At 45.8% G+C, this 25,441-nt stretch overlaps 1 protein-coding gene and 1 long non-coding RNA gene across 2 annotated transcripts in view; both read right to left on the bottom strand.

The window, feature by feature from the left end:
* LOC135816368 (inverted formin-2-like) overlaps positions 1–4,264 on the bottom strand; it is a 34,625-nt gene extending 30,361 nt beyond the window's left edge. The window contains exon 1 of the mRNA XM_065329658.1: positions 2,274–4,264. Coding sequence (XP_065185730.1) covers positions 2,274–2,781 — 508 coding nt within the window. The 5' untranslated portion in view covers positions 2,782–4,264. The remainder of the gene's footprint in view (positions 1–2,273) is intronic.
* A 3,043-nt stretch (positions 4,265–7,307) lies between these two features.
* LOC135806888 (uncharacterized) lies at positions 7,308–8,584 on the bottom strand. Its single transcript, XR_010551331.1, has 2 exons — positions 7,980–8,584; positions 7,308–7,583 (listed from the first exon to the last, which is right to left on the bottom strand). It is a non-coding gene; the product is annotated as an uncharacterized LOC135806888 (long non-coding RNA).
* Between the last annotated feature and the right edge of the window lie 16,857 nt (positions 8,585–25,441).

Below are 25,441 nucleotides of genomic sequence, written 5' to 3'. Positions count from 1 at the left end.
GCACTGTGACGCACGGGCACGGCCCACTGATCATGCATACCTGTGCTGCCTAGTACTGAGCCCCTGTATATTACTAAACCCACTAGTTTGTTACCAGAAACTATCTGAACAGATAAAGGGTATGCTCACCACACAATTGAATTGCATTGCAGTGACCTATCAAAACTAGACTTGGATACAGGGTATATACTGTATACTGTAACTACAATTATCATGCTCCTGTCGGATTTCTCTCCATAGCTACCTCAATGCCAGCATCACCGCATGGCCAATACGATCCGTGACCAACATCACCCCAACACGGCAACACCACCGTGTGGCTAACACCTAGTACCTCCAAATGCCTGCCCGTGACCACCGCATGACTAATACCACCGCATGACTAGCACCAGGGCATGACTAACACCACCGCATGGCCAACACCAGCATATTATTATGGACATGGACAACACATCCGCATGACCAAAACCACGGTGTGACCAATACTGGTGTACATATCACGTAGCCATAAGTACGAAACTGATCAAGCAAGAGTATGCATACAGTCAACTTCGCGTATAGACACTCGGCGGGGCATCAGAAAAGTGTCCTTATTCGCGAAGTGTCGTTATACCCGAAGTCCCATTATATGTATTACAGTTGGATGTGACTTTGCTCTGGGCATGGAAATTCTGTCGTTATTTGCGAATTGTCGTTATATCCGCAGTCGTTATTAGCGAAGTTGACTGTATTGGCAGAGCAAGGAACTAACTACATGTGCGAGTACTTTTTTTACCGTGCACATCCGTACATTGTGGACCGTGCAGTGCGACATCATGCGATGCGGCTTGGGAAATCTAGGCGGAGTGATGCCCGTAATTGCCGCCTCTGCACCATATTTACAGTCCCTGGTAAACTAGTTACGTCTTTCAATTGAGAGCAGATGTGCGAACTGTTCCTAGTTTGCAAGTGTATCATACACAGTCTGACATCACAGGAAATCACAAGTGGCGTAATCTAAGCCAGATGCTGCTGATGACTTTCCCTGGAGAACAAATATTCACACTGGAGTTGTTGCTGGATGCTGCATCACTAGGGCCACAGCCATTTCAAGGCGCTAGTAAACTTGCCGTTGTGACTAGTAAACTTGCTGGTGTGACCTTTGCTAAGATCGCAAACATACACCAGCACCAAGCTGCAAATAGTCTTCGTTGCCAAATTCAATCAGGACTCAAACACGAGCAATATCATCGCAGCCCATCTCCTTCAAAGAAGTACTTGTATAAGTATATTTCACAAGCATTTGTGTGCAGCCCGATTTTTCGCTGTGTACTTAAAGGTAAATGAAAGAACACCCCTCCTCTTGAGCTGAAATGGCCTGTGCCGGTGCATACAAATCGAATGAAATGATGTACAGTGAAACCTGTCCATGGTGACCGCCAAAGGAACCTTACAAATGTACCCCCCCCCCCCCCCCCGTGCATAGAGGTGGTCTCCTTGTATCCAGGGTCGTTTGACTGGAAATAACACCCCTTGGTCCTAATGGTAGTGGTCCCCTGGGACGGGTGGTTGCCTCGACAGGTTCTATTGTACCTCTGTATACAGTGCATTCGCCAACATAAACACTTCTTCTGCTCGCTGCACTGATTCGTCATAGACCACAACAGTGGGGCCACTTTTCCGTAGAATATACTTCTGAGATGCCGACCGCTGCTGCATTTGTACAAGTACGTCATGTTGACTTGCTCGTGCTGCGACTGCATCACTAACTGCCCACAGACAACAGTGGGCAGGAGCATGTAGATGTTCACTGAGAACCTTCTCTCTGCAAAACTGACAGATCGCCGTGTTTCTTTGCTTTATTGCATCGACATGATGACAGCCATTATCCAGTTGAAGGCTGATTGGAGACCCGATCTTCGGCCTTACTGTTTGAAGCCTTTTTACTAGATAAACAAAACTAATTAGGAGCTCTCAACCGAACTTACGAGGAAATTCATGAATTTCCGTGGAAACTGGAATTTGCTGCCTTGGAAAAGCAGTCTGCAGCAATATCCGACACAGCAGTGATTATGCGGCGCTTCTCGTTGGCCTTGCACTGCAAGTTTCTTTTTTCTCTTGCAATGTGACTGCCGAAGACCAGACCGCAATGAATGCTGTGTTTGTGGAGTGTTGAGTAAAAGAAGTTGTTTTACTTTCCTGAACTTAGAAGCAGAGTGTGAGGAATTTGTTTAGAAAAAAGGAAACACAGATAATCAGTTACATAATCTGCTTGTAACAGTATCCGTTCTTACCTATTGCCAAGGACTTGACCTGCTCCTTGCCAGTGTCGATCAGGTAGTCCAGACCTTCGCGGCTGTTCGTCACGTCCTTGATGCACATCACGCACTGCAGCAGACCCACCGCCATCATCAGAGAGCCAGGCTCGGACACTCGCCGCTTCGGTGCAATCTTGTTGCTACCAGTACCACCACCACCAGAAGGACTCGTTGTCCGGCCGATCTCTGAATTTCCTCCACTGCCCGGTCCACCGCTCAGTACGCTCAGGTAGGAGAAGAGTTTCTCCAAGCCACCGCTTTTCAGAAAGCCTTTCATCCAGACCTTGTCGCACTGCTTCAATGCCAGATGCAAACGACCCAGGCTAGAGTCGGGCTTTTCGTGCAGCACGGCCACAATGTCCGCGGGCCTCGACTTCACAATGTTGTCCACCGATCGTTTGCCCAGGCCGCTGGCTCCCTGGATGACCGCGTCGTGCACCATCATTTTCACCGGTACGGACTTGCGACGCCAGAGATCTGCCATCGTGATTCGGAAGGCAAGCTCTTCTCACTAGCAATGGTTTCCGGAAATTTGAGGGTGATAGGGACAACTCGAACGTAGAAAACGTAGAAATAATCAATTAATTATCTACACCGGACAACACAGGTCAGACCAAACCTCGATGCCTCGCCTAGAGAAATATTGAGCCCACGCTCAGCATATACACGGGACAGTCGTCCGCCTAGGCTGTACTGGCCTGTGCTGCAACGTTAGGCGGTGTTACTAGCGGTGGTGGTGGTTGAGAAAACACCAAGCAGCCACACAAACACACGACACATCACGCGAAATGTAACACACCCAGAGAAAACATTACACGCTTCAGCAGCAATACTGAGTACTGCGACAACAATGCGAGGGCAGTTCAAAGCTTCGCTAGCGAGCTATTGAAGGTCACCACACTCAGAAGCCTACTCAGGACTGGGTCACAGTTCCACACCGGGGCAAAGAGAAAGGTACACACCACTTCTTCCTGTACCGCAGTCGTCGACCTGCACAGCGGACCTCTTCCTGCCAACTGACGAGGTCTTGCGGGCGGGGGCTGCTTTTTCAACACGGATATCTCCGCCAGACTCCGGTGATGATGAGAACGTAGCGAAGAAGGTGCGAAGGAGGTGCGAAGAACACTCGTCCGCAACGTAGATCTACGTCCGCATCAGCCACTGCATGCACTGCAGTGACACTCACCACACACAGACACAGTCTGCGTCTGCGAAGTGAAAGAAGTGCAGATGGTCAGAACACCTAAAGCGTCGCTGCGGCTGACAGTGACAGTGCTAGCTGGAGAGTGCACGCACGGTGACACACTGACAGAGTGTGATACACGTACACGCACACACGCAGAGAAATAAATGACACCACCGCTGTAATCACCCGAGACTGTGTTGCCTGTTGGAGTTGCTAGTCGATACTGTACTATTAAGGTTAATGTATTATCAACTATCAGCTGTCTTGACACTGACAGCGGAACAGAAACAGGTAAAAACTGAGAAAGCTGGCACGCAGCGCCTTGCGCGAAGGCGTGTCGAGTACGCACCCTGTGCTGGAACTGCAACACCCATCAAGAGTGACAAACCATCACTCATCAGTGCCGTGTAGATCTACTTGTAGTGGTTCCGTGATGAAATGCGAGCTGATAAGATGGTTCCTTGGGTTTTTGATGGGTCCTTCCTCAGTTCTTGCTACACCTACGGCATCAGAGACGATCTATTCCACCATCACAGAACATTTCACGGTCCACGGCCATCAGTGTCTGCAAGGACTAGACAGAAGTACACAATCATCATCTGGCCATCGCGTACGTGTTACACGCATACCTCCACCCGCATTGGGCTAGATTGAATTTGAAACGATTACGTGCTCCTGTCGATGGTCCGTCGAGATGCTACATGTAGCTGGTGTCACAGTGGTGTGAGACACTGAAAGGTGGAGAAGGAGAAAGCCACAGCCAACTCCTTGGTACATGGTCGGGATCAGGTCTAGTATACTATTACAAGTACTCAGTGCATGCAGTGTAGCTTGCGTGCTGCAGCTGCTGCTTGTTGCATTACTTTACTTGGTTACCTATGCAATCTAGTACATGTAGTTGCACCCGTCACAGGGTTACTAGTTTTTCCTTGTGATTTCGACAGTCAAGGCAGCGGTCGTTCTGGTCCACCCCGAGTCGCTTGGGTAGATTTTAACAGTGGAATCAGCACTCATGGGAGAGGGGGCTGTTGCACCGAGGCAAGCTGTGTAGATTTACAAGTAAATTACAACACTACTACACATTGTACAAGTACACGGAGTGTATTTTCACGTCTATTATATCTCGTGTTTGCTAGGGACGTTACAGACTCAGTACTGAGGATTCTCCAGTGGCATGATTGGAATCAACGCTCAGCTAGCTGTCTTGATGAAAGCACGCAGTATGATTGTGTTGATGAACGACAACTGCTTGGCAGAGTTACTGACCTGGGGGGCTGGAAGGGTTGTTCAATGTTGGCATGTGACCTGTGTGACAGCGGTTCTCTTCACTGTGTGCCCACGCTAGAGAGCCGGCGGACTTCATGCTTTTGCGTGTGGCATCTGGGCCATGGGGTGTTTGCATTCAGCTCTTTCATTGTCTCCGTCCTTACTGCAGTCAGTGCTGCTCAATGAAATCCAGTCGCCACACTCGGCGTTGCGCAGCCCTAGACCTGCGAACACTGGCCTTCGAAATGGTGCCAAGGCGCAAACACTTGAGTGCTGGGACTGGATTTCATTGAGCAGGACGATTTCAACTGTACTACAGGATGCAGTGTTCTGTTGTCTTAGGACAATTTCAAACTGATATATCTTAAGAACGCTTGGTCGGATCGAAGTGGGACCTTCACCATTCGACTCAGCGCCAAAAACTCTACGGACCATGAAGTTTTGATTTTTGGGTGTAGTTCCCCTTAAGGCCTCGGTCACACTACGGCAGTCTGAAGCTGGACGCAGCGTCAAGTCGCAGCACTTGACGGAGACGTGGGGTCACACAGTGTTTTGTTTTTTTTGCAGCTCATGACTGCCGCGGCTTGACGCATTTGTCTACGTCACAAAACCACCAGGAAAACTCAATGACGACACGGATTCCCACGGAAACCGGCCTTTTGCTTATTATACAAAAAAATTGTCGGACAAAGTTTTCGAATTTTTCATTGATTTTGATTACAAGAAGACGAAAGGTACTTGTACTTGTAGGTCCACGCGTGCACGATCGTTGTTGTTTCTTTCCGAATTTGAAGCCATTTTCAGTTGTAGTGTCATTGATCAGGCAAGAAAAGTCCGCATCGCAGCTGTGTTTCTCCTGACTTCGTCATACTGGTTGTCCTTTTTGGGGCTCTTGACGACAACACAACACTCACAAGTCAACAGGCTCCAGTTGGCCGATGACCCACTCAAACAACTGGTCCTTTCTCGACATCATTTTCTTCTCAGAAAACGCCTCGCTCTTCCGCCAGGTTCGGAGCAGAGCAGCCTCGGCCTCGTAGGTCCACGGACTCATCTCGAACAAAAAGAGGGAACAAAACAAACCTTGAAGAGACGAATGTCGAATAACTGCTCAACTCAAGCAAAGTGTCTTGAAACTAATTTTACTTGAAAGACACTGTTTTTCCGCCAAGCGTCACTCCCATCAGCGGCAACGCAGCCGATTTCCCCACGTCAGACGCAGCAGCGTCTGACGCTCAAACTTCCCGCGTTGCGTCAGTTGCCATGGAAAAGCTCATGATTCTGACGCTGACGGAGCATTTTTGCCGTAGTGTGACCGAGGCCTAAAGGGGAACTCCGGTCCAAAATCACCCCCATTTTTTATTGCGGAATCCATTAGAGTATGTCGTAAGTGGTAGAATGGCGAAAACCGGAAGCTTCTACGACAAGGATAACATACCTAAATTACCAATTGCAATTTTCCATATTTGGCACGAGGGGGCCCCCTCCCACCCTGTGACGTAAAACGTTCTCAGCCCGGTCCACTCAGATGAAATTTTCAAATAATTGAAGCAAGAATGAAAAGTCCTTGGCCATTGTTGAAGTGCTTGTTGTTCTGTGCCATGCCCGATATATTGTCACGACTCGCTGCTGCGTCTCTGGATGCAACAATGTCACGAAGAAAGAGGCGCCTGCGGGCTGTCGTAGCATGGCTTTCCTCTGGCTGACGCGAACCTGACGACAGCTTGGCTATGGAGAGTATGTTGGAAGGATTTTTCTCCGACGAAAAATAATCGTGTCTGCACTGAGCATTTCACCAGCCAGGGTCTCTGCCATCCTGAAACTTGGTGGTGCATGTCATACTAATAGTTAGTAGCTCCTCTACCTCTGCTGCCAGCAAAAGCAGACCATCTTCGATTTACTTCCAGGAACGTGAGCACGATGAGGTAAGTGAACGGCATGATTTTGTGCCGTCCAGAACGTAGCTCTAAACGACTACAGTCCTACTCAAAATCCTAGTCAGTGAAGTCGAGAATTGATGTAATGTACATGGAACGTTATCATGTGTGTTATTTCGGTTCTCTTTATCTGTAAGTTTCCATTGCGTTACTTTCCGGTTGCAGCTACACTGCCACAAATACAAGGTACAGTATGATTTGTAGTCTGGAAAATTTCCATGCTGTCATACTGAAGTGGGCACCAAAACGTGTCCACTTTTCGTACAATGGCATGAGAGCACGGGTACAGTCGGCATGTCTGTCCCACAATGCCAATATAGGGAGAGCGCACGCCAAAACCAAGGAGGGTGTGCTCAGGTACAGGCTGGAATACACCAAGAGCACAAAGTGGCCAAGAAGCTGCACGACAATGTCCTGCAACTTCTTGAAGGACCTGTTGAACGATGTGCATACAACCATTCTCGGCATTCGCAACGGCACACGGCACCGGCACAACCCCATGCTCCCGAACACAGTACAGTCTTGTGCCATTGTATCTGTCAACTTTACCAGATTGTTCGTGCAGCTGCATTGGTGCAAAGCATGCGCCCACCCGAAAACACAAATATTGCCCGAGTCAAGAATAGTTATAAATCGTGTCTGTCAACTGTTTTCTACATTCTGCATGCACATGTACCAATGATTATGTGAACGTCAACCAGGCCAAGAAGCATTATCATCATCATCATCATCATGTCCAACTGCTTCCTCAAAGCCCCAGTGCGCATCTGCATTGGCTTCTGGTACAGCTGCTTTATCTTCGATACCACGCAAGACGGTATCACACGCCGCTGCTTGCGTCCAAAGTATCCATGGGTGAACCATGTGTATTGTCTATACGCCACATGTCTCCAAATCCTGCACAAAACAGTTGGAGAGATGTAGATACACATACCACGAGTGTCTTCATGATTGTGTAAAAGTAAATAGTTTCAGTGTAAATAGTTTCGGATTCGAGTTAATATTTCTATGGGCTACTATACTAAAGACACTTTGGCCTTTTTTCAAATTTACATCACTTTTACACACAGTTGAAACACTTACAGTGCTAGGAATAGTATGAATGAAAGACATCGTTGTACCAGTATAATTATATTGGCATGGGTGCAATAGAACTTCATGATTGTGTGATGGAAGTTGGTGAATTTGAATACTGTACACAAAATCATTGCACAACACTTCCTATCTACTTTGTACCGGTACATGAAACATGGAAAGAAAGGAAATAATGAAACCGATTCAGTGAATCCTCACCTGTTTGACCACGGTCCACACCTTGCCCGAAATTCTTCGAAGGAAAGCAATGCCACCTCGAGCACTGATTTTTGCAGGCAAACAACAGCAAACTCTGAGTGCTGCGTGACGCACTGCAGCCCTTCCTGCTCGCCGCGTTTACTGAAAGCTGCAGGAACCTCCCAGCAACAAGTCGACTCGACCTCGCTCCACATCATGCTGCATTGTCCGCAACGGCATCAAGCAGTGCTTCTCAAGCGAGCACTTGCAACCAAAGCGTTCTCTTCACGTTCATCTGTTTTGTAGTCTCAGAAATATTACTTGTAGACAGTTTCGCAGACGCTGATGCGCGCTTCGGCTCGAACCTAAAAGGCCTCGGTGTTGTTGAATCCGAAGTGGCGTCCACCTCCACACCTCCCGTGGTCTCCTCTTCCTCCAACATGATGATCGAATGAATACTAGTACAAGGGTTATTGATTGAAGAAAAAACAGTGAATACCTTTTTCAAAATTTCTGCAGGTCTACCATTTGAATAAAAAAATTTGGAGGTCACTGAGAACGTTTTACGTCACAGGGTGGGCGGGGGCCCCCTCGTGCCAAATATGGAAAATTGCAATTGGTAATTTAGGTATGTTATCCTTGTCGTAGAAGCTTCCGGTTTTCGCCATTCTACCACTTACGACATGCTCTAATGGATTCCGCAATAAAAAATGGGGGTGATTTTGGACCGGAGTTCCCCTTTAAGGGGGGAATGACCCTTCAGATACTCAAAAATTGAAAGTTTTAATTCTGGCTGTTTTGGGTATCCAACTAGGCCAGCGGACCCTATAGGGTGTAGAAACAAAATTTTTGGTGAAACGGACTACTGGTTCCAAAGTTACGACCGTTTCAAATTCAACAATTCAAATGAAAATGAGTACGCACGGAACGAAAATTTGTACAATTTTGCACTCCATGCAGTCGGTGATTTTCACTGAAACCGCGTACTACTAGCGAGTTTTTGACTTGAAATCGTTGCTACTGGATACCATGGCGTACAAGGAGAAGCGCTGAACAGCTTCCTGCCTTGAGAACAAAATATTATTATTATTATTAAATTTTGAAATTTGAACAATGGGGAACCGAAGAACGAGCTCGAGTGGACGTTCTAGACGACAGAAAAGGAAATATTTTGGTCCAAAGCCAGCTGCTGCTGAAGTCGACGATGTCGTTGAGGTTCCTGAGGTCGCCAGTGATGTTGAAGTGACTGAAAGCGCGTCCACGCGAAAGTTGAGCAGGAAGCCGGCCTATTTAGCTGATGAAAGCTTTGACAGCAGCGACGGCTCAGATGTGAACTCGAACCCAGACAGTTCTGAGGACGACGATACTGAGGCGTCTGAGGGATCTGGAGAAGAGATAGAAGAGGATTGCTTGCGGAGCAACAGAATTGTGTACCTGAAATGTCTTCAGGAGCTTCTGGACGTGGCCACTGTGTGTAGCGAGTGCAAATCTGGAAAAATAAATATTGTTGACTGCTGCGCCGTTGGCCTCGCATCGGTGGTGCACGTGCAGTGCGACAATGTCTTATGTAGTCACAGTTGGAGATTTAACCTATGCCTGAAAGAGAAGCGGTTCTTTGACGTCAACCGGCGATCAGTGTTAGCCATGCGGAGAATTGGCAAGGGACGTGCCGCTCTGAATAAGTTCTGCGGAACCATGGACATGCCCAGCCCTGTGAACACACATGCCTACACCCGTCACCAGGAAGCACTCGTGATCGCTTCAGCCACTGTGGCTCATAAGAGCATGGTCAATGCTGCTGACGAGGTGAAGGTGCTGAATGGTTGCGACACCGTGGCGGTAACTTGCGATGGCACCTGGATGAGGCGCGGCTATACGTCTCTCTACGGTGTCTTTGCCTGTATATCGTGGAGAACAGGCCGTGTACTGGACATACACGTGAGCAGCAAGTACTGCCAGGAATGTGTCGTGTGGAACGACCGGAAGGAGTCCGGGAGAATTAGTGCAGCTGATTTCACTGCCTGGAAAGGTGCCCACACCTGTGGAGTGAATACAGCGCGATCTGCACCAGCCATGGAGAGCGAGGCAGCTGTCATCATATGGAGTCGCTCTGTTGCTGATCGTGGTCTCCGGTATACAACGTACATCGGAGATGGCGACAGTAAGGCATTCAATTCTGTCGTTGAAGCTGACCCGTACAATGGTGTAGCCATTGAAAAGGAGGAGTGCATTGGACATGTACAGAAACGCATCGGCACGGGCTTGCGGGAGCTGAAGAAGACGATGAAGGGTACGAAATTGTCAGACGGCAAGGCGTTGTCTGGGAAAGGCCGGCTCACCGACAAAGCCATTGACACTCTCCAGACGTACTATGGATGGGCAGTGAGGGAGCACAGCCAAGACATCCAAGGCATGGCCCGGGCTATCTGGAGTGGCCTTATGCACCGGTGTTCGTCGGACGACAATCCCCAGCACCAGTTTTGCCCGACCGGTCCTGACAGTTGGTGCAAGTGGCAGTTGGTGCAGGCTGGAGTCAGGGATGAGTACACCCATCGCCACATTCTCCCCAAGGCCGTGTTTGACGTCGTCAAGCCACTGTATCTCCGCTTGACAGAGCGCAAGCTTCTCGAGAGATGCCTCCTCGGAGCCACGCAGAATGCGAATGAAAGCTTCAACGGCGTCATCTGGGGTATGTGCCAGAAGGAAAGCTTCTGTGGCGCTGATGTTGTCCGGTTCGCTGCCAGCCTTGCAGTTGCCCACTTCAATGATGGTGCACTGGCTGTGGAGAGTGTGCTTCTGGAAGCAGACTGTGTACCTGGCGTGCTGACCCACAAAGCATGCCAAGATGAGGATTTCACCCGCATCAGCAAAGCCGATCGCAAAGGTTCAGCAGAAGAGAAGGAGAAGAGAAAGAAGAGAAGAAGGCGAAAGAAGGGCTGGGAGGAGACCACTATTGAAGAGGAAGGAGATACTTATGGACCGGGCAAGTTTTAGTGCAGCTATCTGCCTGCATCGTGATGGTGCTGTATGAAAATTGCTGAACATACCCTGAATATAGACCTAAATATACCCTGAATTTTCGCCATTTTTAGTGGTTTGTTGACACTCCGCGCAGTTTCCTGGCTCACTTGTACAGAATGGACATGCAAAAGTATACATTTTTGAAATCTGTGTGATGTCAGCTTGTGCGTTTGCCTATGGGCAGGAGATTTCTTCAATCCTGTGTGCATATTCTGCCCATTCCATCCATGAGGAAACTGCGCATGTGCGGTAGTGCAGCATGTGAGAGCTGTACCACTGCCACTGATGTTTAGGACTGTGTGATATTAGGCAAACGCACTGCGTGTACCTGTAATCTAAATATCTATGGCTGAAAGAGATGATTCTGATGAACTACATTCTGATAAAATTGCGCACCGTTTAGCTTTTGTCCGTTGTGCGATAATTATCCTTTTGTTGTCAAATCTTCCAACTTTCTTTAGTTTATTTTCATTCAGAGTGCCATTGATCTGTTGTATGTTATTCCATCAAGACATGGTGAAAATTTCTTCAAGAAATATTGAAGGAAACAGAAGTTGTGGTCGTTCGGACATGTACGGTCCAGTATGGCGTGCGCGAAGGGTCATTCCCCCCTTAATACTCCTATCTCGCGTGCAGGCATATTTACCTGTCACTGTATGACTGTGGTTGGTCATGATTGTGATCTGATACTATAATATAGAAACCGGATTTTGCTTATGATCATGAAGACGGGAAGGAGATCAGATACAATGCGAATCTACAATGGGCTTCGTAGAATCTACAATGTAGTCTAGGAGCCAAGTCAGCAAAAGTCCAAGGAATAAGGAGTTAGTGTGACACCTTGTCCAGGAAAGATTTTTTGACGGATTTGGAATGGCATAACAACCAGTAACTGATCCCTGAAAACCAGAACGTGCCAAAGTTGTCCATTCAAGAGTTATGGCCGATTTACTAAAATTGCCATGGTTACCATAGCAACGTACATGTAAATTGCCTCTTTTTAGCTGAAGAGACATGCAATATGGGTCAAATAGATAATGAATGGCTGTCAAAGTCATAAGTGAAGATAAAAGTTCCCAAAACTGCCTTCAAAATATTATAAATGTCATCAAAAGTGAATTATTTAATACTGGTGTGGTTTGTACATGTACATGTACAATGTACAGTGTACATGTATTTGGTATCATTATTACATTGTATGTAGAGGTAGTATCACAGTTACTTATCAGTGGGAAATTTCTGTATGGTCACCAGGAGCAGCGCTTGACACTGGCACACTGAAGTACGAAATTAGAACTGTTCAGTATGCTTCACAAACAAGGAATGAATCTGCCCTACATGTACATGTAGGTGCAGTGACCGTGCAGAAGGGTGAGTCGTCAGGCAAAGCTGTTGCAGCTCTTCGCTAGTCCTTTTCTCTATCCTCCAGCGACTATGTGTCAAGCTGCAGCAAAAGCTCTGGACCTGAAATCTGTGATGGCCATCGGATGGAGAGGTTGTAGCATACCATCAATGGGCAGCGGGATCTGGGATACCATCATACCAGGCTGAGCAGCAGCACATGTTTCCTGAAAGAGCTGCCTGGAAGGTGGCTTTGGCTATACGGATATACATGTAGTTATGGGAGTCTTGGAAGGGGGACGACTCATGGATAGCCCACTGGAGTCATGAAGAAGAGCTGTTATCGTGCCTCGTTGACAGATGTAGTCGCTGGAGGATAGAGAAAAGGACTAGCGAAGAGCCGCAACAGCGTTGCCTGACGACTCACCCTTCTGCACCAAGGTCTGGGGCAGATTCATTCCTTGTTGGTGAAGCGTACTGAACAGTTCTTTTTTGGATGGAGAGCCAAGGATAAATTTATAGAAAGGAAAAAGGACCATTGAACTGCAAGCTATGCTAGAATATCCACGAACACCACCAGTTACTAAACAATCACCTTCCCCTCATATGTTATCATATACATGTAACTTAGAACCTTCCAAGTTGGAAGGCTGGTGTAGTGCGCATCCAAGATGTGCTAGCCACTGCTAGAGCTGTTAGCCAGTTAGTTGTAGAACGTCAGTACCGTCGGTCAGTGTCGTGCAATGTTATCGCATGAGCTGATTGTTCAGTAACTAGTGGTGTTAGTGGATTATAGCGTAGCTTGTAGTTCGATGGTCCTTTTTCTTTTCTGTAAATTATTGTTTTGTACTTCTATGTGCCAGTGTTAAGCTCTGGTCCTGGTGACCATACAGCAATTTCCCACTGATAAATAACGGCGATACTACCTCTACATACAATGTAATAATGATACCAAATACATGTACACTGTACATTGTACATGTACAAACCACACCAGTATTAAATAATTCACTTTTGATGACATTTATAATATTTTGAAGGCAGTTTTGGGAACTTTTATCTTCACTTATGACTTTGACAGCCATTCATTATCTATTTGACCCATATTGCATGTCTCTTCAGCTAAAAAGAGGCAATTTACATGTACGTTGCTATGGTAACCATGGCAATTTTAGTAAATCGGCCATAACTCTTGAATGGACAACTTTGGCACGTTCTGGTTTTCAGGGATCAGTTACTGGTTGTTATGCCATTCCAAATCCATCAAAAAATCCTTCCTGGACAGGGTGTCACATAGCTCAGTTCTGATGACCCCCTGGCTCCTAGACTAATGGTCTTCGTAGATGTACCTGTTGACTTTCCATGCCTATATTGTGTGTCTTCCAGGTTCCTTTGTTTCACCATGATGATAATTCTGTGTAGTAACTACAGTGCTGCCAAATAATTTTCACCCAAAATCGGACACCCTGCACCATGTTCACCGCCAAGGCTGTCCACATGGTGCGAATTTTTCTCCTCAGCAAATTTTTTCCAAAGAATTCAAAATAACGCCCGCAATACCATGAAAATTCGCTCCGCTGCCATGGTAACCGATATGGCACCCCCGAAGTTGTCATGAATTTTGTAATGCATGAGTAAGCGCTAGCCTTTTACTGCACAGGTACTGTGATCATGGTGATTTGTGCCTTTAGTTGCGCTGAGAAGTGAAAATACAGCCTTACATGCTTACAGGACTACAGGACTTCTGGACTTCTGCATAGGAAAGTACTAATCCCTGACAGTTTTGGTTGCTTTTCGGACGTTTCCTTTTTCGGACCGGTTTTCGGAAGAGCCTTCAAAATCGGACACTGTCCGAAAAATCGGACGGTTTGGCAGCACTGTAACTATAATACGGGAATTTTGGTAGCACATTTCCCCCATTTCCCCATGCACAGTACCAGAGAGTTGAGGCACCTCAGAGCTTTTTCTCTGTCTGTTGCTTGCCCCACTCGCTATTCCTCCTCTCCACTTCTTTGCTCAATGAAACCGTTCAATAGTCTACCCCGAGACATAAGATCCAGTCAGAACCCTTCCTTAGCAACTCTCTGCTCACATCGAATCTAGCATATGCTCTTGCTCTAATCTCCAGTGCAGCCCCAACTAAGTCGAATGTGCTGATAGCTCCATCCCATTCTGTACACTCCCTAGCGATCAACTCTTGAACTATCAGTATCGCCATATTTTCAACTGATGTTACCTCATAGCCTCCTATAATGGTCTTCGTAGATGTACCTGTTGACTTTCCATGCCTATATTGTGTGTCTTCCAGGTTCCTTTGTTTCACCATGATGATAATTCTGTGTAGTAACTACAGTGCTGCCAAATAATTTTCACCCAAAATCGGACACCCTGCACCATGTTCACCGCCAAGGCTGTCCACATGGTGCGAATTTTTCTCCTCAGCAAATTTTTTCCAAAGAATTCAAAATAACGCCCGCAATACCATGAAAATTCGCTCCGCTGCCATGGTAACCGATATGGCACCCCCGAAGTTGTCATGAATTTTGTAATGCATGAGTAAGCGCTAGCCTTTTACTGCACAGGTACTGTGATCATGGTGATTTGTGCCTTTAGTTGCGCTGAGAAGTGAAAATACAGCCTTACATGCTTACAGGACTACAGGACTTCTGGACTTCTGCATAGGAAAGTACTAATCCCTGACAGTTTTGGTTGCTTTTCGGACGTTTCCTTTTTCGGACCGGTTTTCGGAAGAGCCTTCAAAATCGGACACTGTCCGAAAAATCGGACGGTTTGGCAGCACTGTAACTATAATACGGGAATTTTGGTAGCACATTTCCCCATGCACAGTACCAGAGAGTTGAGGCACCTCAGAGCTTTTTCTCTGTCTGTTGCTTGCCCCACTCGCTATTCCTCCTCTCCACTTCTTTGCTCAATGAAACCGTTCAATAGTCTACCCCGAGACATAAGATCCAGTCAGAACCCTTCCTTAGCAACTCTCTGCTCACATCGAATCTAGCATATGCTCTTGCTCTAATCTCCAGTGCAGCCCCAACTAAGTCGAATGTGCTGATAGCTCCATCCCATTCTGTACACTCCCTAGCGATCAACTCTTGAACTATCAGTATCGCCATATTTTCAACTGATGTTACCTCATAGCCTCCTATAATCATCATTATTAATTGCATCTCTTATTGGCCAACGGCCACCGTGAAAAATAATAATAATAAAAGGAGAAGAAACACATGAGAACGAGTTATGCAGCAACTATCCGCGACTGTAACAAGGTGATAAACAGTCAGAAAGTGCGACATTAGGGCACAACTACTGACAAGCTACTGAGACATTCAGCGACCTGAGAAAACAGTCGGCATTCTTTGTTGCCGTGGGACTTAGCTTGTGCACATTTCCGCTGCGCTCACCTTCCCCTCTTCGGTCCTATGTAACCATGAACCTTCCAAGTTGGAAGGTTGTTGGTTTGCGGAGGTGTGTTACAGCTACATGTAGGTCTCAGGTCGCTGAATGTCTCAGTAGCTTGTCAGTTTTGTGCCCTATTATCGCACTTTCTGACTGTTTTTATCATCTTGTAATTGCATGTTACATGTACGTGAGGCCCTAGGGAGTGAAATATGCAGGAATACAGTCATTGTATTTGACTGCTTAGGTATATATGTAGCAATAATCGATGGGAGTCATGGCTTATCATCATCATCGTTCTAGCTTTCGCCGTTTCGGAAAGAAGGGCACACAGTACCCTGGCCTGGAGATACCCACTCGGACTGGGAGAAAGGACGACACTGTTCTACTAGATCTACATTGCAAGTACTAAAAGGAGAAAATAGGCTCCCCGCGAGCATGTTTACTCTTGTAGTAGTAGTACGCTTCCTTCAATACTCGGAGGCTCCACTGCAGCCAATTAACCATCTCTTACTACCTTCACCAACTGTCCTATTACAGTAATGTTTCTATTGTAATTACATGTACATATACATATACATATACATGTACATGTATATGTACATGTACATATACATATACATATACATAATATGTATATGTACATGTACATGTACATATACAAGTACATTTACATGTACATGTACATGTAAAAAAGAGAAGAAACACATGAGAACGAGTTATGCAGCAACTTTCCACGACTGTAACAAGATGATAAACGGTCAGAAAGTGCGGATAATAGGGCACAAAACTGACAGGCGACTGAGACATTCATGTGTTTCTTCTCTTCTTTTTTTTTACAAATATTACTGGCTCAGTATTAGGGTCCAGCGGATAATGCCGGCATTATAGTCGGCATTATACGACTATCCGAGCATCAGAGCATTATGAAGCATTAGAAAGTAACAAAACGAGCATTATGTGAGGTTTGAGCGGCATAGCGAGTTTCATAGTGGATAATATCGGGTAATCCAAAAATAATAATAATAAGGCCAAACTAAAGAAGGTGTGTGGTTCGACTAACATGGACATTGTTTTTACGGGCGGGCGGGCGGATTTTTTTTTTTTAATATATATTTTTAGTACATGTAAATACACTGTATACGCGTATCGAGTAGACTCTACTACCAGCACAAGGCAGCAGTCGTACCACTCACTGCACTGCACTGCAGTACAACTACAAGTCAAGTCCAAAAGGAGCCGCCTGCGTCCGCAGACTCACGCCGCACAGCACGTAGACGTGGACGTGTTCAGTCCACGTACGTCAGTCACACGACAGCCCGCCGAAAAAAAGTTACGGTCGGGCTGAAATTGTACGGTCGGTCGGGTGAGTCGAACCACACACCTTCTTTAGTTTGGCCTAATCCCAGGTTTTTGGCTACAATCGGCTACAATCATGATCATGAGATGTTGTCTGATGACTGGTTTTTGCCACAAAACTCTGAGTAACAACGAAACAGACCTATTTTACTCCTTTTGTGTTCCTCTTGCGTACTACGCTCCGCCCACTCCGGGCATTCGAGCACTATGCATTGTACCGGCGCATGAGTTTGTGATTGTGTAGACACGTAACACCTTTAGCACTAACGCTACATAATACAACTATTGCTACATAAAAACGTTATGATTGTAGCCAGGGAGTCGTCAAATACCGGTATTTGACGACTCCCTGATTGTAGCGATGTGGTCAGGTAAATGTATACAAGCCATTTGTGAAGCATGCCCAACCGAGGCGCCGAGGCAGTTCAAGTGACACAAATCCGAATAGATTATTTACGAGGTTTCTTTTACTTTTAGAATATTGGAGAGCTATGGAGGAGACATACGCGAAGCGAATATCAAACAGACGAAGAAGAGTTTTCTAGTTGTGCCAGAGGCTCTGGCGATAGCATCTCTAGCGATACTGAAGTAGACACTGATGCATTGCTAAATTTGGGCCAGGATGAAGGAGCGGCTAAAACAGAAAGAGCTCGTTCCAAAAGAACTGACTTTGCCGAGTCCAGCTCAGGAGGCTCGAAAAGAACTAGAATTTCTCATGGACTCAGTACCAAGTCAGCAGCGCCTGTCTTACTTCCTGATGAAGCACGTACAGTTAGTTGTGGACGGTTGTAATGCCAGGCCTACAGTCAAATGCTATCAGAAAGGAAGAGTATTGTGGCACGCCATACGTCTACACACCATCTCAAGGAGAAGATGAGAGCACAATAAAAGGATGAAGAGTGGCAAAATAACTTCTGACCACGTGTCACAAGTTCAGGATTTCCGCAAATGGGAGGGCTCTCCATCTGAGATCGGATCTCAGGAGCTGGCCTCACGTCTAGTGTTTCAGAAGAAGACATTATTCACAGAGTGGACGCAGTGACAGCTTGTCTGCAGGCAGGAATACTATTAATTTTGCCAAGATTAACTTCATCCCAACAATGAATGACTATTTCTAAGCACTCGCAGACTCCATTGCAGCCATTCACACATTATAGGGTACCTCACTTCAAACTCTCCAACTACGGTCTCTTCGCTGCATATGTTCACTTCACTTCCAAAAAAAACAAATAATATTAGATATAAATTGAATGCACCAAATTTTCGGGCATGGCCCATCTTCAGGGTGAAAAAGAAAACCATTCAACTAAAGCCAACGACCAGTCCGGTCGGTCACTAAGGGACATGTTGGTATCGTCATCATTGTCCCGTCCTGAATGCCCGAAGGAAGTGTATAAGAAGAGAAGAGGGAGGGGGCGACCAGTTGAATGTCGTGCATGTGATGCTGGTATGGAGAGTGGTCAATGTTTGTCTCAGGATGTTATCTACTCGATGTTATGTGCACTTTGCGCCGAGGAGTACGTTGGCGAGACCGAGCGAACTGCAAGGAAGAGATTTGAGGAGCATTGCAGAGAGGCCAAAGCGCAAGCGCTGGAGACGCCATGGGGAGAACACTATGCAGAACACCACCCACAACAAGCAATCACATCTACACCCATCACCAACGCATCAATTCTCGCCAAGCAGTCGTCCCTTGTGAATCGTCGTATACGTGAAGCAATGTTCATTCGTGATAAACGCCCAAGTGTTAACAGGGATCGTGGCTGGAGACTGCTGGACACAGTGTGAAATTATTGTGTTAGATGCTGGTGTTGTAAATTGTGGTAGACTGTGATGTTGCGAATATATTATGATAATATTTGATATTTGATGTTTATGTGTGCTAGCTGGTTATATGGTTATATAGTGCTTAGCAAATAGTTGTCGTCATCTTTGTCTTCACACCCATGGACCCAACTACATTGATGCTTTGCATTCTATTCTCCATGTCACTAACACATATTCACACTTACAGACACAGCTCTCCACTTGGCTCCTTCACTTTCTACCAACACACTTCACCATTGCTGCTGGTAACCACACTTCTCGTGCTTTCCCTTCACATCGCACTAACACATATTCACACTTACAGACACAGCTCTCCACTGGTCTCTTTCGCTCCTTCCCTTTTTACCAACACACTTCACCATTGCTGCTACCCTTCACACATACAAAGATTTCCAGCACTACCGCACCACACAGCATATATACTCGTTTCAGTTTTTGTTGGCTTTAGTTGAATGGTTTTCTTTTTCACCCTGAAGATGGGCCATGCCCGAAAATTTGGTGCATTCAATTTATATCTAATATTATTTGTTTTTTTTGGAAGTGAAGTGAACATATGCAGCGAAGAGACCGTAGTTGGAGAGTTTGAAGTGAGGTACCCTATAATGAATGAATGACTACCTGCAATAATGGTTTCATCTCTCACTACATGGATAATTAGGGGAAAGATTTGATACACCGACTATTCTGCCACAACCCTGCATCAAAGTTGGAATGGAGAGCAATCAATGGAGAAGCGATCATGTCTTATAGTGCGAAGAAGTGGTAGAGCTCGTGAGAGATAAGGTGGCAACTAATTCAGATGCAGATCAACGATATGCATAATTTCCTGGAAGTTTGTCGGTGTGCAGACTTTCTTCCATTTTTGTCCCAAACCAAGTTTTTGTCCCAAACCAAGAGCATTATATCCCTTGCTGAAGCATTATAATCAGCATTATAAGGCAGTTTTTGGAGCATTATGGTTAGTAGTAGTAGTAGTAGTAGTAGTAGTAGTAGTAGTAGTAGTAGTAGTAGTAGTAGTAGTAGTAGTAGTAGTAGTAGTAGTAGTAGTAGTAGTAGTAGTAGTAGTAGTAGTAGTAGTAGTAGTAGTAGTAGTAGTAGTAGTAGTAGTAGTAGTAGTAGTAGTAGTAGTAGTAGTAGTAGTAGTAGTAGTAGTAGTAGTAGTAGTAGTAGTAGTAGTAGTAGTAGTAGTAGTAGTAGTAGTAGTAGTAGTAGTAGTAGTAGTAGTAGTAGTAGTAGTAGTAGTAGTAGTAGTAGTAGTAGTAGTAGTAGTAGTAGTAGTAGTAGTAGTAGTAGTAGTAGTAGTAGTAGTAGTAGTAGTAGTAGTAGTAGTAGTAGTAGTAGTAGTAGTAGTAGTAGTAGTAGTAGTAGTAGTAGTAGTAGTAGTAGTAGTAGTAGTAGTAGTAGTAGTAGTAGTAGTAGTAGTAGTAGTAGTATTCTTTTATTTTCCATCGGAAGCCTCAACAGTGATGAACACAACTCTTAAGAGGGCCGATAACAGAGTAGAGGGGTGTGGGGTGAGAAAAAATAAGAGATATTTAAACTAAACTAAACTGATACTTGGAACAATAAAGCAGCAGTAAGCAGTAAGCAGTAAACACAGGTATACAATAAAAGCGATGCAGATCAATGAGGCCGTTTGCTGAAAAGAAGATCAAAATACTTCTGAAAAGACGCTGCGTCTTTAAGCATGGTCATAATGGGATAATGCAAGAATTAAAGAGATGTTTTTAAAAACGAATTTAAACTAGGAACGCAGTAAACACAGTTATACAATACAGGCGGTGCAGATCAATGAGGGAGTTTGCTGAAAAGAAGATCAAAATACTTCTGAAAAGACGCTGCGTCTTTTAGCATGGTCTGAAGGTGCTTAGCAAATGTAGTGCGGTGCTGGGTGCGCCACTCCACAGGCAAAGAATTAAAGAACAGGGCAGCACGATTTGAAAAGGAACTGACACCGTCAGTCGTCCGGAATTTAGATATTGCAATAGCAGCATTAAAAGAGCTTCTTGTTGTCCTAGGGCCGGTTGAAACTTGAGGGAAAAGGTCCGTCAGATTTGGGAGAGGGAAAACGACATGATTAACATGGATAAATTTAGCAATGCTACGAATAAGGTAATGTTCAAACGGATCAATCGACAATCTAGCTAACAGCGGCATGACGTCATCTTGTAGTTTCGAGCCACAAGCAGCGCGTACAGAACGACGATAAACGGACGAGAGTCGCTGTCGGTCCTTGGTGGATAGTTTCATTGCAAAGCAAGAGCAGCAGTATAATAAGTCAGGCAGGATAACAGAGAGGATAAACTGCCGTGTTGCCTTCAAACTTAGTTGCCGAAAACACCGTCGAAGAGCACCAATTTTCGTGCAAGTCTTCCTAACGATAAAGTCTATGTGACCAGACCAAGAAACATCACTGTCTACAATGACTCCCACCAGGATTCTCGTGCTAGACACTTGAGTCAGAGGCTGTTGGTTAAAAACGATTGGTTAGCATTATACGAACATTTTCGGAGCATTATCCGCTGGACCCTACTCAGTATCCGAGTTTACATGTAGATGTATGTCCAAATAAATTGTCGCCCCTGTCACGCCCTGTGGCTTCAAACCTGTGGCTTCAAAGAAGAGTATAGTCAGTATATAAAAAGTAAAAAAGAACCAAGGAACTACAAGTTCTACGATACATGTAATGTCCACTAACACCACCAGTTACTAAACAATCAGCTCATGCGCATGCGATAAGATTGCACGACACTGACCGACGGTACTGACGTTCTACAACTATAACTGGCTAACAGCTCTAGCACATCTTGGAGTTCCTTGGTCCTTTTTACTTTTTATAAATAATCCTTGGCTCTCCATCCGAGTTCATAGTCAGTATACATGTACATTTTTTGGAGACTAATGGCCAGTAGTCGACAATAGTGTTACATTTGTATACAATCATGTACCGGTACATGTACAGTGCCAGCACTGTACATGTACACGTCATGTACGTGTACGTGATCGTGCCCAACTAAACTCTAAGTCTAATAAAGCAAGCTAGGAGTGGGACTAGTAATAATAGCCTTTGGCTTTGGCGGATAATGCCAGCAGAAACATTGGCAGCATTTGGTATACATGTATGTACAATGTACACTACTCTTTCTGGTATGTTTCATGCATGTTTGGATACGGGAATGGAGCGGCAGCATTCAAGGAAGTGTCTGTCATGAGGTTTGCAGGGGTTCTGCCCGTTTCCGATGACTGCTTTTCGAGCAGAATCTGCCAGTTTGTCAGCCTTATCCGCCAAGGGCTAAGTGGGACTATTCATTTTGCAAAGTATGACCAGGAAACTATCGCCGGACAGAGGCGTATTGTGACCTGTGATACTTACATAATACACTAGAAGAAGAAAACACATGCCATGGGAACGAGTTATGAAGCAACTATCCACGACTGTAAACAAGATAATAAGCAGTCAGTAGATCTACATGTACGTGCCGCGGCGATAACAAGGCACAAAACTGACGGGCTACTGAGACATTCAACGACCTAAGACCTAGCTCTAAGACTAACACACCTCCGCTAACCAACAGCCTTCCAACTACTAGTAATTACTTGGAAGGTTCATAGTTAGCTCTAAGCCTCTAACACATCTCCAGTGCGCAAACCAACTGGTCTCGTCATCGTCCTGTAACAGTCGGTATTCTTTGTTGCCGTGGGACTTAGCTTGTGCACATTTTCGCTGCCCTCACCTTCCCTCTTCGGTCCTACCTGGGGGGTTATGTACTCTTGGTCCTACGTAACCATGAACCTTCCAAGTAATACCGGTACATGTAGTTGGAAGGCTGTTGGTTTGCGCACTGGAGATGTGTTAGAGCTAGGTCTCAGGTCGCTGATTGTCTCAGTAGCCTGTCAGTTTTGTGCCCTATTATCGCACTTTCTGACTGTTTCAATGATCATCATGTTATTATACAGTCGTGGATAGTTGCTGCATAACTCGTTCTTATGTGTTTTCTTCTCTTTCCTTCTTTTAAACATTTTTTTACTGGCTCAGTAGCCATTGGCGGACTATGCTCGGCCAATCGTCAAATTATGCTTTTGATTATGCCACAATTATGCCAACAAATATGCTGAATTATGCTCGGTGCCACTATGTACTCACGCTGTACATAGAGGATTGAGAAGCCACGCATACACACACGAACATGCCCTAAGCATAATGTTTGTTTAAACCGAAAGATTATGCCGACCTTACACGTTGGAATCCGTATATTATGCCGGAGCATAATTTTTGACGAAATCCCAAGATAATGCCAAATATTATGCCGGCATAATCCGCCAAGGGCTATGACAAAGGGTCGTAACTGGGGTATTTAGAAAAAAAACCATCTGCAGGCTTTCTGACAAAGCTGTATTATGCCCCTATTAGCATAATTTTTGTCTAAACCGAAAGATTATGCCGACCTTACACGTTGGAATCCGTATATTATGCCGGAGCATAATTTTTTGACGAAATCCCAAGATTATGCCAAATATTATGCCGGCATAATCCGCCAAGGGCTATCCAGGCTCAGTATCCGAGATAAATATAAATTAAACGAGAGAGCTTGGAAGCTCAGGGCCCTACGCTATGCTTTGTTACTTAGCTCATCGTGCATGTTGTGGGAACTGATGGAAATGTTTCCTGGGAAGGCGCTGACTCTGCCGAGCACGCGCGTTCTGGAGTCGACGGGATCACTCTGCCGACGTTTCCTGTGACCGGCGCTGACTCGCCCGTTCACGCCTATTTTGGAGACAACGGGATCTCTCTTCCAAAGTATGTTTTTGCTGACGCATCCTATCACCTATTCGGCAACTAACATCCATTCTAACTTCATTTCCTCCTCGTCTCCCTATTTCTTTCCAGAAAGTCTCTCTATACATCAGGGAGTCGTACTGTATTGGCAGCTACCCTAACGGGTCACGCCGCCCACCACCCAAGCATGTGTATGATGAGGGACAGTGGCAACAGAAACAAAAAAACAGCAAGCAGGGAGAGAAAGCAAGAGAAAGACGACGATAGTAGTACATCTGGTGTGCGACGTATAGAAAAGAGAGATGACAAGAGATGCGCACAAAATAGGAAACAATACTGATTATTTTTGCAGTTCCGAAACAATCAACCAGGTGATGGAGTGTGGGCACCCGAAGTCGCACCTGGACTCCACTGGAAGAACATCCCACGCAGGGATATCAGCGATAGGCCAAGCGTTGAAAAACAGCCATGAGGACACATCGTCTAGAAGTCTACCGCGCTCGAACTGAAATTGCAGGTTCAAACAATTTCCCACGCGGCGTCAGGCAGCGTAACTCTTCTCCCTGCATCACCATCCATCTCCAGCAACCGTCTCCACTCACAGCTCATGCCTCTGCCACCACTATACTCCTCCGAGCTTCGCAGTTTGAAACCATTCGGGGGTCAGCTACACCACCGCGAATGGAGAGACGAGGACGACAACGGTCGTGACTGAAAAGACACTGCCTTGGCAACCGCGTCGCGGAACCCTCGCCCCAGCAAATTCAGAAATACGCCAGGGGCAACTCTGGTGGACCCAGAGCCACCCCCTTGGCAAGACTAGTAAGAGGAACGACTGAAAACTCAGATAAAACGGAGCTACAAAAAGTGCAACTGTCCCCTTCAAGCACAGTTGCAACACACAGGGAGTCGTATACATGTACATTGTACATAGCATTGTGGCCAGCTGTTTGTAGCCAGCTGTGTTTGATGGTACGGTACGGTACGGGACAGATACGGGAGCCAGCAAATGGCCAGCTGTGCGATACGGTACGGGACAGATACGGGATAGCGCCAGGCGTGACACAAACAAACAAACAAACAAACAAACAAACACCAAATTAAAGCTGTGTGGACCCTGGCTAGCGCCAGACGTTTCTGAAGTAACGTCTTCTGCATAGCTACGGGAATAAATACTTACTCCACGCACGGTCCGTTGCTAAAAGGACACACAGTAGTTCACCGAAAATACGTAGCAACCGTTCACACTACACATTCGAGGGCAAAAAGATGGTGCGACTTACAATCGAGCATGCCTTACTACATGTACTGAAATGAATAATATTCAATACAGTAAACCCTGTGACTAACGACCACCCCTTGGGGCCAGAGAAAGCGGTCTTTAGTGGCAGGTGGTCCTTAGTTAGAGGTTTGCACCGCACAACCATAATGTGAGAGCGTCCGTGCCTGGCGAAGTGGTCTGTAGTACCAGGCTGGTCGCTAGTCACTGTGGTCTTTTGTTACAGATTTTACTGCATACCAAAACAATATGGCTCAAAACCTGAGAATGGGGATGCGACTTACATGTACTGTATAATAACCGAGTGCGACTTATAATCGGGCAAATACGGTACATGATGGACGAACCAACATATCCCATTACATCTTACACGCCGGGAAAGCCGGAAATGCACAAATTACTTGTTGGGCCTCACGACGAGCTTCACGCTACGACGACCATCAGGCGACAAGAATCCAGTTCATC

This window comes from Sycon ciliatum, chromosome 1, assembly GCF_964019385.1.
Source record: "Sycon ciliatum chromosome 1, ocSycCili1.1, whole genome shotgun sequence".
In the NCBI taxonomy this organism is placed as follows: Eukaryota; Metazoa; Porifera; class Calcarea; order Leucosolenida; family Sycettidae; genus Sycon; species Sycon ciliatum.
The sequence above is the reverse complement of the archived record's forward strand: the minus strand, read 5'-3'. Positions and strand labels throughout refer to the sequence as shown.